This window comes from Eretmochelys imbricata, chromosome 11, assembly GCF_965152235.1.
Source record: "Eretmochelys imbricata isolate rEreImb1 chromosome 11, rEreImb1.hap1, whole genome shotgun sequence".
NCBI lineage: Eukaryota > Metazoa > Chordata > Testudines > Cheloniidae > Eretmochelys > Eretmochelys imbricata.
The window spans coordinates 26,261,968-26,278,831 of record NC_135582.1 but is presented as its reverse complement, the minus strand read 5'-3'; the positions used below and the strand labels follow the sequence as shown (position 1 = coordinate 26,278,831).

Genomic DNA, 16,864 nt, shown 5'->3' with positions numbered 1-16,864 from the left:
ACCTACGCCCCAACTACTCTTTGTAAATTTGGTATAAGATGGATCAGTCTAGATCCCTGCGAGGAACTATTTTTTAAATCTCGCGCCCATCCTGCCTCCTGCATTGTTTCTTGCACTTTTATCTTGCTCCCACCTGCAGAAATCTTCGATCCCACAAGAGAGTCAGATTCCTCCATTTTACAAAAACAAACAAACGAAAAACAATCCCACCACACCACAGTAAGTTAAAATATTATATATATAAATACGGAATGCAGGCATAATTTTTACCACTAAAAGAATAAAACAAATCTTGCTTAAACTATGTAAAAAAATACTTTAGCCCCTGTTATAATAGACATCAAATCTCCTTCTATCCCTCGCTTAAATTTAGGTACTAAAACCTTTATTTAAAAAAAACCAAACTTGCTTTACATTGTTGAAATTTTATTTATGAACAAACTGACAAGAGATTTAATGTTTTTCCGCAAATTACTGCAGTCTGTTTTTTTTCCTACCCAATCCAGCCCACAACAAACATTTTATCTGCTCCCACTATCATGGCAGCAGGTTGTGTGGGACCCACAGGATCCCAGTCCCGCTGCAGGGCTCTAGATCAGTCAATGGAACTCAAAGTATATTCACTCTGCAAACTGACCTTACTGCCACCAAGAAAATGAACTTCCATACAAGAATGGTAAGATCATAGGTATAGAGTAGATAAAAACAGCTTTCCCCAGCTTAGTCTGGACCTCATTAATAACCCATGAAGACTCTTTTAATTGGGGTTTCAAAGGCATTAAACCTGACATGAACCTTGTGAAACAAGGGATTACATGGAAACTGGTCTACCTTCATCACACTCATAATAAGCAGAAATAGCTGCCAAAGTAACATGGAGGGAATTTCTCTTTTACCTTTTTGCTTTGTTTTAAATAGAATTAAAAACGATGGGTGTCTAAATTAGCTGTTACACTCGAGAAAGATCTTGGAATCATTGTGGATAGTTCTCTGAAAACATCTGCTCAACGTGCAGTGGCAGTCAAAAAAAGCTAACGTTAGGAACCATTAGTAAAGAGATAGCTAAAAAGACAGAAAATATCACATCACTATATAATTCATGGTATGTCCACACACCTTGAATACTGTATGCAGTTCTGGTCACCTCATCTCAGAAAAGATACATTTGAATTGGAAAAGGTACAGAGAAGGACAACAAAAATGATTAGGATTATGGAACAGCTTCCATAAATAAGAACGATAAAAAAGACTGGGACTATACAACTTGGAAAATAAATAAGTGGGGATATAGTAGAGATCTAAAAAAATCATTGATGGTATGGAGAGAATTTATAGGGAAGTGTTATTTACCCCTTCACAGAAGACAAGAACCACGGATCACGCAATGAAATTAATAGGCAGCAGGTTTAAAACAAACAAAAGGAAGTATTTCTAAACACAATGCACAGTCAACCTGTGGAACTCATTGCTAGAGGATGTAGTGAAGGCCAAAAGTATAACTGGGTTAAAAAAAAAGAATGAGGTAAGTTAATGGAAGATAGATCTATCACTGGCTATTCACAAAGATGGTCAGGGAAGCAACCCCATCCTCTGGGTGTCCTTGAACCCCTGACTGCTAGAAGCTGGGACTGGATGACAGAGGATGGATCACTCAAAATAGCCCTGTTCTTTTCATTCCCTTCAAAGCATCTGGCACAGGCCACTGTCAGAAGACAGGATACTGGGCTAGATGGTCTGACCCAGTATGGCCATTCTTAGGTTCTTATGTTCCCTGTCTGAGGCTTTTTTCAACTCACTAATGAAAAAGCAGTAAAATGTTACCACATCCTATAAGAATTTAGGTCAGACACCTATTAGAGGTGTCTGCCTCTAAACCCCATTATAAATCAAAAGGATTATACAAAAAAATGTTAAAGAAAAGGAGTTTTTCTTACCCATTACTTTCAGGAGAGACCCAACAGTAGGGCATGATTCCATGATCAAGGGCAGGGTTTAGCTACTTTCCAGAGAACCTTGCTCTTGGCAAGGATTACATGGCCACCCAGTAAACCTGTGCTCCTACATCTGAGAAAGAGGCCAACTAGGAACTACCCCAAGCCACCTTGTCCCTCCCTACTGAGGGTAATCTTAGCCCATTCTGGTCATGAAATTATACTCTCAGACCCTGTAACATGAGTCAGTAGCATAGGCATTTTCTTTCTTTCTTTCTTTCTTTCTAAAACAAAAGTCTTGCCTGAGACCCATTTCTCTCCCCGGACTCAGGGACAATGTCCTCATTCCCACAGGTATTGTCGCAGGAAAACCTGTATCAGAGTAGTAGAGATCCAGGAGAGTTCCTCTCACAAACCTTAAAAGGGCCTACACACACTTTCATAGTTATTGTTTCCGATTTAAAAATATAAATTTGCATTACATGACTGTAATATCTATATAAAAATATCCTTGCATTCCTTGCCTCAAGTTCTACTGATATAACAGTTCAGCTGTCTTATTATTAATTATTTGTATTATTATGTATTTGTATTATAATAGCACTGAGGAGCCCCAGCCATAGACCAGGACCCTGCCGTGCTAGGTGTTGTAGAAACACAGGACAAATAGTCAGTTCTTTCTCTACTTTCTCTTAAATATAAAAGAAAAGCGAATGGATAGACAGAGAGACAGGGGAGTACAAGGTAATAATGAGACAATATTGGTCAGCATGACAGGCAGTGCTTTCTGCAACCCAGCAACTTAACTGTTGTCAGTATTTTGTAGGCTTCATGGCAGAGGAGGGTTTTAAGGAGAGATCTGAAGGAGGATACTGAGTTACTTTTGTTGATGCTTAGGGAGGAATTCATTTAAAGCATGAGGGGCAACATAGGAGAAAGCACAAAGGTGCTTGTTTGAAAATTTCACAAGTGGACAGTGAAGACTGGCATCAGGAGTTGATCACAGGTGACAGCTGGCCTTTTGATACTTAATAAGAGATGATAGATAGGGTGGGGATAGGTTGTGAAGGGCCTTTAAAGTGAAAAGAAATAGATTAAGTTTGCTATGATAGCAAAAAGGGAGCCAATGGAGAAATGCAAAGAGAAGATGATATGGTCAAAGAGATGGGCTAGGGAAATGATCTTTGCAGCATCATTCTGAATAGATATGAGTGCTTCAAGATTGCATTTGTCAAGAGGTAAGGATGTTTCAATAATCAAGATGCAACATGATGAGAGCCTGGACTTTGAAGATGGACTTCCTTCCTTTGAAGTTTTTAAGGTCAGGCTTGACAAAGCCCTGGTTGGGATGATTTAGTTGGGGATTGGTCCTGCTTTGAGCAGGGGGTTGGACTAGATGACCTCCTGAGGTCCCTTCCAACCCTGATATTCTATGATTCTATAAAGAGTTTATATTATATTTTGTGCATGGATCGGAAAGGCTGTATCTTATGTTATGCAGAAAGAATCTGCAAGACTTGACCTAGTCTGGATGTGAGGACCTAGAGAGAGGTCTGAGGGCTTGTCTTCACTAAAGGGAGATTGATGCTGCTGCAATTGATGCAGAAGGTGTTGATTTAGTGGGTCTAGTGAAGACCCGCTAAATCGACGGCAGAGCACTCTCTAGTCGACCCAGGTACTCCAGCTTGCTGAGAAGAGTAAGGTAAGTCTCTCCCATTGATGCAGCACAGTGAAGACACTGCGGGAAGTCGACCTAGACTACATTGACTCCAGCTTCGTTATTCATGTAGCTGGAGTACCGTAACTCAGGTTGAGCTACTCCGGTAGTGAAGACAAGCCCTCAGACAACAACTGAGTTAAATAACAAGGGAGATGGGGGCTGGCATTCATGAGTCCCTTTAAAATTTGTTAGCACTTATTAGGAATGAACATTCAAGAACAGAGGCACCTGTATCGATACAAGGAAATAAAATCCACCTGCAAAATTCTTCACCTACCATAAACTTTACAGTAACAAATAAGTATTTCCAGCTCACCCTATCAAGGCCTTCCTTTTTTACGAGTTGTGGCCACATCTAATGGCATAGACGATTGATGTGGTGATTACTAGGTCAATTAATAACACCTCTCAGAAGGGAAGGATGGTCTTGTGGTTAAGGTATTAGATTGGACCTTAGGAGCTCTGTGTTCAGTTGCTGGCTCTGCCACAGTCTTGCTGTATGACTATAGACAAGTTAAGGTGGGTAGTAACAGAAGTTTGTCCAATAAAAGATATTACCTCACCCACCTTGTCTCTCATATACTTTGAGACCAAACACCACTATAGGCAAGTCACTTCATCTCTCTACACCTCAGCCCCCAGCTGTAAAATGAGTATGAAGATAATACTGAGTTCTACTATCCCTTGTCTCTTTAAATTGTAAGCTTTTTAGGACAGGGATCATCTCTAACTCTGTATTTGGACATTGCCTAGTTCAACAAGGTCCTGAACTCAGTCAGGACCTCTAGGTGAGGCTGCTGCACAAAGAGTAAATTAATAACAACACTGACCTGATGGACATGGGTTAACTCTGGAGGAATTTGTTCTATCCTTCAAGCAGGAAGTTTCCCCTGAATCTTTCAGCCCTCATTTGTTAAGGATATTGGACAGTAATCTGACCTGTTAACATCCTAACCAGGGAATGTGTGACAAAACGTGGAAAAAGAGTTAAAAATGTGTAACACTACCTTTCTAAATAAGTGTAAACGGTTCCTCCTGGTTAGAATCATATTATGCACATTGTTTTCTTTCTTTTGGTGCATTCATATAACCACCCCACACTATTTCCCCCCCGCCACCCCCCGGATGCTAGTCTCTTCTACCCTGTTACTATTTCAAACCTCAAACTTTTTCAAAACCTAAAGCCATTTAAAATGTTTCATTAATTGTTATGTTTCAATTACATACAAAAACTACATTAAAAGAAAATTATTTGTGTAGCACAACCATCTAGAAACTAGGTAATGACCCTTTATGCATAGCTCATCTTAAATGATCACTCTCCTTACAATGTATATTTTTTCATGGTCTGTGTGTATGTATAAAATCTCCTCCCTGTACTTTCCACTTTATGCATCCGATTAAGTGAGTTGTAGCTCACAAAAGCTTATGCTCAAATAAATTGGTTAGTCTCTAAGGTGCCACAAGTACTCCTTTTCTTTTTGCGAATACAGACTAACACGGCTGTTACTCTGAAACCTGTCTTTATGCATATGCACTATGATGCAGTCTTTAATTATATGATCACATTTGATTTTTTCCACAAGATCCCTGCCTCATTCATTGCAGAGGATGGACAGTGCTCTAGGAATAAGGCAGTTACATTTTCTCAGTCAACACGTAGCCCAATGCATTATTCACTGCACACCACCCAAAGCCAGTACTGAATATGTAATCATTTTTTTTCCAAGTGTCTCATAAATATTAATGAATTTAATCTGCACAACTCCCCCAGGAGATAATGAATTTAGCTTCACAACTCCCTTGGCAGGTAAGGAAGTATTATCATCCACAATCTACAACAAACACATGCATCATGATCAGGATTAGAACCCTGAATCTTCAGTACTGCAGCACAGATCTCCACAACTACATCTACTGGACTAACTATATTAGCTAGCAGCAAGAGAAAGCTGTTCTCCTTTAGTGGCTGGTTCACACAGGCTGATGCACCACATAGTGATACAGTGGGTTATCTATGCCCTGTTTTACAGACAGCATAGCCAAGGACAAAGATATGGCAGTTTATTTCTGAGAGGCAGTGGGGCTCAGTGACTATAATTTGGGTCTGCCATATTAGAGCTGGGATCTATCTTCAACTTCTGTAAACTCACAATGGGGTAGGAAGCACTGATTAATAGTGATAGATGTGAAGTGAAGGGTATGGAAATATTAACGCCAGTCATCAGAAGAAGTGAATCTAGAACTCTAGTGTCCATGGCAAATGGTGGTGAGTTCCTGCTCCAAATGGTATCCTAGAAAAGGGGGGATGTGCTGGAACCTTCCTGGATGTGGCTCAGTTAGCACAGCTCACTTTTCCCCTTTCCCATCCCTCCGCTCTTTCAGCCACAGCTGGGCAGTTTCTGCCCTGAGGATTTCCAGTGTCAATTGCTGTTGCAATAGTGGCCATAGCGACCCATCCTTAGATTATACAGAGATTTTGTTATCCTGCAAAATTATGCTGAGCACCACAAATCAGAGATGGGACATGACAATTTTCAATACCTTATAACAGCCAAATTTAAACAGGATTTCATGGGGTGAACAGAAAAGGCCTGGCCCTACTCTCAAGGAAATTCCATGACCTAATTTCAAAGGCATGCTGCAAGCAATGGAGGAGTTAGGATCTTTTGTAATGGAAAGTGATAGATAATCTGTATGTAGGGGTTTTTACCGGATTCCTCTATGCTTCAGTTGTTTTTGAATAGTGTTTGCAATCAAAATATTACAGCATTGAGACCCAGAAAAATAAAATTGACTTAATTGATTTTCACTGCTCAAGCTGAGAGAAATGCAAAAAATATGAATAGTAAATTGGATTTTTTTAGATTTCACTTTTAGAGCCAAATTTTGTCATCCTTATGCTTAAGAGTACCTTGAAATAAAAGGTGCTATTTGTGGAATAAGAAAACATGAGTTAGGATGGAAAAATCTGACCCGCTGATCTAAAGTATTATTAAAAGCACATGCTAATAGCCAGCTATCTAGTTCTTGTTGATTCTTCCATTTGTCACAGTAACTAGTTTCTGATTAGTAAACATTAGGACTACTTGTCACTCAAACTGGCATTTAAAACCAATTAAGGAGTAACTGTTTCACAATGAATTAGCAACTAAAATATGTAAAAAACAAACCAAAAAACCCACAAAACTAAACTCAAATAAAGTAGAGTATCCAAAATCCACAGCACACTTCTTTGGCTAAATCACTCTTGTACATTGGTATAGACTGTACATGTCTGACACTTCCTAACTTCTTATACAATAGTTATCATCCTGCTGTGACTTTGACAAAAAACTATAGTGGCATTGTATGGTAGTGGGTGATCCTACAAATAACACAGAAATGCAGATGGACTGCTAACTTTTAGTACCAGCTTACTAGTTATAGAATATGTTTAGAAAGTTCAGGTCTGTATAATTCCAAGGTCTGTCTGCTAAATAATTTAGAGGAAATGGATTTACCTCAAAATCAAAAGATAATCATCATCCCATCACTAGCAAAACAATGTGTTATGGAGGATTGGATTTGGTCAATCATTAGACAAAGGACATAATGCCATCAGTGCTCAATACATACAGGGAGTGTTACTGAAAGGGAAAGATGGAAGTGTTTTCAGTTTGCTGATATTTGGCTCTCTATCTCCATTTTATCCAACACAGAAGATGTGGCTGAGCTTCTTTTGCAGTATTGGGTAGTGACTGGGCATCGATTTGAATGAACTGGCAGAGGCTTAATCCAAAGAAGACTCAGATGGCATTGGTAGGTTGGGAGAAGCAGCCACAGAATGTAATAATGATTATGTTGGTTTCTGTTATTGAGGGTGTTTGCTTGCTGCTTGTCACTTAACTTAGCAATTTTGGGATCTTGTTACCCATCCAGCTGTTAGATGTTCATAACCATGATGGTATCTTTTCCTATCTGTGTCTGGTCAGGAGGTTACAACCTGCACTCTTGGATATGGACTTTGTTACCTTTATCTGAGTTTTCGTCGATTAGACTACTGAAATGTGTTCTATATGGGGATTCCTCTTAAATCAACCCAACAACTGAAGCTGGTGCAGAAGGCAGTGCTCTGCTTATTAAGCGTATCTTGCCTTGACCATGAGCAGTGTACCAGAGTCTGCCTGGGCTGCTTGTGGATTTCTGGGTAGAGTTTAAAGGTGTTGCTTAGGACATATAAAGCTCTAATCATATTGAGAAGTGATCCCTTGAGAACCCTCTCTGTCCGTGCCATACTACCACAGCCCCAGAACTCTGAAATTCACTCCCCTGGGTCTTAAATAGCCCCAGTCTGTTGACCTTTAGGATATGCTCAAAACTCATCTATTTGGGCATATGTCTGGGGACAGTTGAGGTTTTTATCAGCCTGGACAGGTATATAGATTTTATCTATTGGGAGTATTAGTTTTGTAGGCGGTAATGGGGAGGGGGGTACTCCGCATTTTGTGAACATGATGCTTTGGTGTAAAGAAAATGTGATTTTAGTCTACTGCTGTTTTTGTCTTGGTCTGTTTGTGTTTTTATCTGGTAATCAGTCTGAGACAGGCATACTTTTTATGCCTGTATGAGTAAATGACAATATACATTTAGAAACAATTCATAACGTAGCTCAAAACTGTCAGACATTCAAGTACTCTTTTAAAAGGAAACCTACCTGCTTCAGGACTTGTTTGATTACAGCTGCTAACAATGCTGTTTGGTATCACTGGAGTGGAGGAGGCGTGGATTCTTGACTGAGGTGGGTTCAGATGTAATGAATTTCCTAAAGCCATTCCTGACTGACTAAGCACCCCACAGTTCCCACTAGCCTGCATCTGATTTATTAAGCCTGCAAGATGGTTGTTTGGGCCTGGGCTAGTACCATGGACAAAGTTAGTGTTTGCATTCTGGCAGTGCATACCTTCCCCTCTTAAAGGTAAGCTCTGTGTCAATGAATTCTGAAGAGTGCCAGAGTTCATATTGGCGTCTGTAAAATGCATCTGGTTAGCAGAACAAGGCAAAACAGTATTTGAGCTCCCACAACCAGTGGTACTATTGCTGTTCATGTGAGAACTTTGACAACTCATGGACTGAAGTAACTGAGACATAGAACTGATGGGAAATGAACCTTGATTTTGCTTTCTTATCAAATCAGATCCAGGCTTAGGAACTCCAGAACTATCCAAATGAGACTGTCTAAGCAAACTCAATACTGTGGTAGTTGGTTGTTTTCTTTTCCTCAAAGGGTCTTTTTGCTGAGACATCAGTTTATCTCGTAGTGCTGCTCGACCACTTTGCCCTTCACTTGTTGGTAGAAGCATGTTGGCAGCAGGAGGAAACATGGTGTTTAAAGTGCTATGTCCTTCATTGTTGCCACCACTGGCAACAGTTCCAGAATTGCTACTGCTGCTATTGTTGTTACCAGCAAGTTTATTTTGATTTGCTAGCTGTGCTTTGGCTGCTGCTGAGAGTAAACTACTTGCTGGAAAAGAGGCAGCATTGTGCTGATTCAAGATCTGATTTAAAGGCATTCCCAGCAAACCAGGCTGACTCTTCAGGGGACCACTTCCAGCAGATGCAGTAGGAAAAACTGCATTGCTTGGGGGATTTAATACATTACTCATTCCAGCAATTATCGGGTTAGGGATGTCCTTGTACTGATGAAGTCCATCAGGCTTGGTGGAAGGGCTTGATGGCATAGATGGTCTTGGAGACCCTATTGTTGATCTTGGTGACCTGGGAGGAACTTTGATACCACTACAGGATGACTGTGGTCCTACTGGAGGCAGCATGAAATTTCCATGATCTGATGATGTGGAAGATGAACGTGATCTTTGGGGAGACGCCTCAATCCTTCCAATCCCAGATGCCATCATATGGACTGGGGATGTCACTGGTGAAGGAGAGAGGGAAGTTGAAGCTGAATGCTGAACTCTTTGTACATGACTTCCATGGTTCATGTGACCAGGTTTTACAGTTGGCAAAGGGAGATTGCTTGGCAAAGGGACAACAGCAGGAGGCATGCTTACATTCATTACAGGTACCTGAGAATGGACATTAGAATGGTAAGTAGTTGGGTTAATGATAACAGGATTCTGATTAATTGGCTTGCTAGGAATAGGGTCAAGAATGCCAAGTGGATCCTTCTCTGATGTTAATGGCTTTTTCTGAAGAGCACAAGAAGGTGGAGGAGGTGGAGGTGGGCCTTGGGGTGGTTTATGGTGAAACATCGCTCGTGGTAGTTCCATACTAGCTGAAAAATTACACATGGGTTTTTTCATTACTGGGCTTTTTGTGGTCAAGGTTGGGGAAAGAGGTATATTAGTCCTTCCAGCCATTGCACAGGATGACTGAACTGGAGAACCATGTAGCATTAGTGAAGGTGGAGATAAAGGAGTCCTGTTCACGTGAACAGGACTAGAGTTGGGCGCTCCATGAAAATTGGAATTGTTTCTTGTGAAAACATCAGGGCTTCCAAGTGGATCAGTCCTAGGAGAGATTGAGCCATCTCCATATATCTGTGATCCTGATGAAGCTGGACTAGGCATTCCACCATGACTGCCACGATATGGAGACTTCTGTCCATGATCGTTACTGCCCAATCTCTGCCTAGGATAGACAGAATGAAGATCTTGTTGCTGGCTTCCAGTCACTTCTTGTACATAAAGCCTACCCATGGCATTAGATGCCCCTATCATTAACTTGAAAGGAGTTTTACATTCTGGGATCACAGAATTTGTAATTCCTTCGTGTGATTTATTCCTCATTGATCTTGGAGTTGTTGCTTGAGAAGGTACTACTGGAGTTGCACCTGATATTAAAGAAACAGTAATTAATATTTTGAAATCTGTTAAAAAATTAAGTTTTGCACATTCATGTACATCTATAGCTATTACATATAAAAACAAAGAAAAAGTTATTTAGGTTCCAAAACAAATACTCAGAAGTTAGGAAATCCAAGATTTATGGTTGCCTGTTCAAAAATAGTACACAATCATATAATTAAAGACTGTGTCATAATGCATATGTACAAAAGAAGCAAAACTGAGGTTGCATGGGCAATCGGACACAAGTCATTTCCTAACTTTCAAGTGTTTGACTTCGCTATTTAAATAACTTTCTTTTGGCATAGAAAAAACTACATTGTTTCATATTTCCCCCCCAGATGATTGTTTTCACCTATGTTTTGTGCAACTGTAACAACCCTCCCTGCATCATGCATCATCATTAAGGCTACGTTTTAGTCACAGGTATTTTTAGTAAAAGTCATTGACAGGTCATAGGCAGTAAACAAAAATTCACAGCCCGTGACCTGTCTTTGACTTTTACTAAATACCCCTAACTAAAACTTGGGTCAGGGGGCCGCGAGTGCTTGGGGGGGAGGGGAGAGGCGGTCTGTGGGTGATGGGGGGGGGGAATCCTGGGACCCGCGTTGGAGGGAGTGGTGGCATGCGGCGGGGTTGGTAGGGTTAGCAGGCTACCTACCCCTCTCTGACTGGCATGTCGCTGCAGCTCCTAGCGGGAGAGGTGGCAAGGGGGGCTGCGCATGCTGTTCCTGCCACAAGTGCCGTCTCCGCAGCTCCCATTGGCTGGGAATGGCAGCCAATGGGAGCTGCAGGGGAAGCACCTGTGGGTGCGGGCAGTGCGCAGACCCCTAGTCCCTCCGCCTAGGAGCTGCAGGGACATGCTGGTGGGAGCCGGGTAGCCCCCCTCCCCAGGTAAGTGCCACCCTGCACCCCAAGCCCCTGCCCCCTCCCACACACTCAAACTGCTGCTGCTGGCCACTGTAGAAGTCACGGAGGTCACAGAAAGTCACAGAATCCATGACTTGTGGGACCTCTGTGACAGACACAGCCTTAATCATCATCAGGGTTTGACCCCCCAAACTTTCAGCACTTCAACACAGGCTGCTACCACTTCAGCTATCAGACTAACTAGGTTATCTGGCAGCAGCAGAAGGTGGTTATTCCAAAGGAAAAATGGGCATCTGGCATCATGCACTGGGTGCAGTGGGCATATGCTGTGCCCAGTTCTGCTCTCTCTCTGTCACATCCCGCTCCACAGGAGAGGAGGGGCTCCTGTTCCATATGGGAGGAGAGGATGGGCTGCTGGAGCCATGTACTGGGCCTGAGGGGCTTGCAGGGCGAGACCTGCATCTCTCTCTCTCTCTCCCTCCCTGTGTTCCCCTAAAAGTAAGGGTAGCTCATGGCTGATGATGGAAAATATGGGATAGAGTCATGTGCCAGCTCTGGGAGTGTACTGGAGGTGGGGGCTCCCAGTCCAGCTCTTCCACAATTGTTGCCACAATAGCTGCTCTTGCAGCTCCTAGGCATTCCCAATGCAGTGTATGGTTGTATTGCTGTTGCTACTTCAGCGGCGGCTTGGGCTGAGCTCTTTAAAATGTTTGTATGCAGTTATTCTTTTGTTGTGATGCCGAAGTTTTCCTGTGGAATGCAAACAACTGAAGGGAAATGGTGATTTTTAAACAGTCTATAAGTCAGCTAAACCTGATTGAAATTTCAAAGGCCTGTTGCAAACAACAGAGACGTTCAAGCGTCTCAAAAAGTAAAAATAAAAAATCCCAAGAAACTTTTATAATGAAGAGCACTAGGCAACTAATCATAAAGGTTGCTTCTAGTTCCCCCTGAAATAAAACAAGGAACCATGAAAATAACCATCTAAGGCAAACAGGGCTAAATTCTCTCCCCAAAATGCAGCTTGAATAAAGTGGGCCTTGTGCTGGAAAGTCTCTAGGCTGGATATGGTCCTTCCTAGTCCCCCACCTGGCTGCTCTCTAAGCTGCAATAACCCCTGGAAATGCTGCATCACACTCAGTAAGGGACTATGGCCAATAACCTGAAAGCCCCTTTTCACACTTACCGCTCTTGGGGTATGTCCACATAGCAGCTGGAAGTGTGCCTCCCCCAGGTAGACAGATTCACATTAGTGCTGGTTGAGCTAGTTCAATTAAAGTAGCAATGTGGATGTTCTGGCACAAGTGACGGCTTGGGCTTGCCACCTGAATCCAAGCCTGCCCAACCCTGTGGGTCTGAACGCAGGTGACTAGCCTAAGCTGCATCCCTGCCGCAACATCCACACTGATGTTTTAAGTGTGCTAGCTCAAGCAGGGCAAAGATGAGTAATGTCTGCCCAGGCTGGGAGGCAAACTTCCAGCGGCAATGCAGATGTGTATCTAGTGGAACAACACAGGGCTTTCCACGGCCTTTATTTGGGCCATATGATTTGGCTCTTAAAGTGCTTCTACATTGATTATTAAAATGTAAAGTTAAAACAATAAGTTTAAATGTATCATCTTTTTTCATTAAAATTTGAAGTCACCTTTTCTGTCTCTAATTGTAATTGAGGAACCATATGGGTTTTTAATTATTTATATTTTAATTCTAGGCAATCACGTATATCAATATTAGCTTTTAAAAAATAGTATGCTGAAAGTACAAAATGGTAGGACTGAACAATACTTTGAGTATATGACGACATTAGAATATCAAAAACACAAAAAGAAAAAGCCAGGCCAAATTATTTAGAATGAATGGATATATTACTATGAAAAAGATATTCAATTTTGAAAAGTTTAAACAAAAACCTTTCAATTAGGTGAATATAAAATTATTTATTTTGTCTTTGAATTGCAGAAATGATGTCATTGTTGTTGTCGTCGTAGTATATTTATTTATTTATTAAGGATTTACAGTATGTAAGCTCAGTATGTTAGGATTTGAGTTGCATGTAGGGGGTTGGAAGGGAACTCTCTTTTTTTTCAGGGTGGGGAGGCCTTATTTAGAGTGTGTACACATGTGTACATATGCAAACGGTGTACTTTTGCATTACAGATATACTGTAAGTGCATAATAAATTAGGTAGTCCTGATTCCAGCCTCAGTACTAGTTCTCACACATAGATAAAGATTGCTTTCCTTTTCTACCTACCAATATCTATTTTTTCTAAATCTTCTATTTCCTCTTTTTGCCTTAGTGATGGCATCATAAGCAGCAGAAACAAGTACGGAAGCCTTTCTGCCAAGTTTGCTTACTTCTAGGTACTTGCACCTCAGATTGCATTTGTTTCACCTTACAGAGCACCTCTGCATTCTTGGCATGCAGCCTCAGAACATGCAAAATTTAATTTGGATAAGAGAAACTGCACATTCAAATACATGCAAAGGTGCATATAAATCCCCCCATTGACAAGCAGTAAATTCCCACCTCCCCAGCAACTAGAGTTGCCAACTTTCTAATTGCAGAAAACCGAACACCCTTGTCCCACCCCTGCCCCGAGGCCTCACCCCTTCTTACTTCATCCCTGCTTCCTCTCCCCCACCCTTGCTCACTTTCACCAGGCTGGGACAGGGGATTGGGGTGCAGGAGGGGGCTCCGGGCTGGGGGGTAGGATCAAGGGGTTTGGAGTGTGGGCTGAGGGGTGGGGCCAAGGGGTTTGGAATGTGGGAAGGAGATCCGGGATAGGGCAGAGAGTTGGGGAGTTGGAAGGGGGGGATGAGGACTCTGGGGTGGGGCCAGGGATGAGGGTTTGATGGGGCTCCGGGCTGAGGGGTTTGGAGTGCGGGAGAGGGCTTAGGGATAGGACAGGGGTGCAGGAGGGGGTACAGGCTCCAGGAGGGAGTTTAGTTGTGTGAGGTGGTTCCAAGCTGGGGCAGGAGGTTGGGACATGAGGGGCTTGGGCTCTGGATGGTGCAAACATCAGGTGGCCCAGCATTTCCTGGGGATGGAGAAAGTCTGCGTGGCTCCTGGGAAGCGGCAGCATATTCCTGCCGCTCCTCGGCAGAGGGGCAGACAGGGGGCTCTGCACACTGCCCCGCCTGCAAGTGCTGCCCTCTCAGCTCCCATTGGCCCATTCCCCGGCCAATGGGAGCTGTGGAGCCAGCGTTCGGGGCAGCGTCTGTGGGTGAGAGCACCGCGTAGCGCTCCCCTGGCCACCCTTCCACCTAGGAGCTGGAGGGATATGCCGGCCGCTTCCTGGGAGCCACGTGGAGTTGGGCACAGAACCTGCCTGCCCCGCTGCAGCCAATCGGAGTTTTCGAGGCCCAGTCAGCTATGCTGACTGGATCTGCCAGGGTGCCTTTTCGAGAGGGCGTTCCGGACATAAACCTGATGCCTGGCAACCCTACCAGCGACAAGGCCACCATGCACATGCACTGCAGTGACAGGACAGGCCTTCATCCTAGTTGCCAGTCTCTCCCTACTACACTACTATGACAAACTGCCTTCCACTACTCCTCAACAGCTGCAGAAACTAACCCAGCCTGTACGAAATATACATAAATGTGTATGTTTCAACCGCAATCAGATGGCTCATTCAAATGCATGCAACATTTGACTCTGTGACTAAATTACAAAAGCAAATCTATCCAAGTACATACCACGGAACGTGGCCTATAGACACATATTACAATGTACGGAAGTGTGCCTATCTAAAGAGGTAATCTTCTTATATTTGCTGGGGCACTTAGTTTTGGGAGGAGCTGTGTTTTGGAAGGGTTTCTTCAATTGGGAGATGGATAATAGTGTAGTCAGGAAGGAAAGTAGGGAAAACTGGGCAGCTGGGATTAGTTGGCTGGGGATAAGCATATCATTTTATTTCTTCTTTCCTTTTATAGAAATAGAATATAAAAACTACATGAAGAAAGCTACAGTACATTCATGCAAAGATGAAGCTGAAAATAGAAATGCACAGCAGTCACAAAACTCCAAAGTTAAGGATCCTAATAGCATTAGTTACATTGAACATATGTATTAAGGCAGACCTTTAAAATCATAAATGGTAATTAAAAAATACTAAAGTACATATGTACCATGTACAGTTGTGTCTGTTAACATCTCTATATGTATCTTAAATTTGGATTTTTTGTTACTTTTCTACTTTAAAATTCTCCTCCCTAAAGTTTCATCAGCATAGGGGGTTGAAATTAGTTATTTACTGTTTTAGAGAACTAGTTTCTAATTTTAAAAATCATGTAGTCAAATTAATCTTTCTTTTCTTGAATAATATTACTCACTTGTTCCACCCCCAGGACTAGTAAGAACCAGTGAAGGATGCGGAACTTCCATGCTTTTATGAAGTGTAGCCACAGCAATAATTTTCCGTTTATGGATGCATAGCTTAGTGACATCTTCATCTGCTTTAACATCTTCAGCAGTTCTCTGTTTCACAGCAGCTCCAGGATCAAAATTAAATACCTGAAAAAAATAATCCTAATATTAGATACATTCATAACAAAGGTAGCAAACTCCAAAAATATACCTGAACTGGAAATGCAATCAGGTTAGAACTAAATGTGCCTTAATTCCTTAAATAATCTCCCTCACATGTCTTACATCTCATGGTCCGTCAGCCTTTATAGCATGTTTTGGAGAATCTCTTGCCTCACTCCTAGACTGCCCTAAAATCTCCTCTATTGGATGCTGTTGGCAATCCCACCACTCCAGCTGCAGAAAGAGCCTGCTGAATGCAGACAGTGGTGGGTGGTATACACCTTCTTGCTTTTCCTGCTTCCACCATGGAGGGTTGGTCCTCTCTCACTTCCACACATCACTCACATCTCCTTCTTTCTCTGTCCACCCAACTAGGGGAGACTGATCCAGAAAATGAATTCCTGAAGCAGTTCAACCAGCCAGTCACTAATCAAGAGAGGGCTGGGTTAGAGAGGGTAAAGGAAAGAGCACCGCAGTCTTGTATGACAAAAAAGAGAGGATGCCTAAGGCTGCTTGCAGTAGTAATGAGGCTACATGGTAAGGGAGGATGGAGGGAAATAATTTACCACATTTCCCTTTTGAGGTGTGTGTTTGGGTGAGCGGTGGTAGGGAAGGAGAAAGAATCTGTGTCCCAACCGCATTGCAGCATTGATTACTGTTAGGAATAGAAAGGCAGCCCTGTAAACCAATGATAATTTTGATAAATATAGAAAGCAAATACAGGTATGCAACCTGCCCTTTGTTTTATTTTAACAGACTTTTAAAGAAAACATCATTAGTGCATTACATAGTCAGTTAAAAAAAAATCCCATGGATGTCTGGGATTAAGGATAATAGTTTACAATTGTACAATATTATGAATTTCAGGATTTTAGCATTACTTGACCCAATTTCTGGATATTATATGAAAGCTACTCTTATATAGCTCTTTATTGCGTGTAAATATAATGAATAGCTATATAAGA

At 42.1% G+C, this 16,864-nt stretch overlaps 1 protein-coding gene across 6 annotated transcripts in view; it reads right to left on the bottom strand.

Moving 5' to 3' along the window:
* Positions 1–16,864, bottom strand: part of MBD5 (methyl-CpG binding domain protein 5) — a 254,423-nt gene that overhangs the window by 63,422 nt on the left and 174,137 nt on the right. For all 6 annotated transcript variants that reach the window (XR_013347482.1, XM_077829817.1, XM_077829816.1 and 3 more), the window contains 2 exons: positions 15,704–15,884; positions 8,348–10,483 (listed from right to left, as the gene is read on the bottom strand). Coding sequence is in view for 5 of the 6 variants with exons in the window: in XM_077829817.1 (XP_077685943.1) it covers positions 8,348–10,483; positions 15,704–15,884 (2,317 nt within the window). In the remaining variant the exon portion in view is untranslated. The remainder of the gene's footprint in view (positions 1–8,347; positions 10,484–15,703; positions 15,885–16,864) is intronic.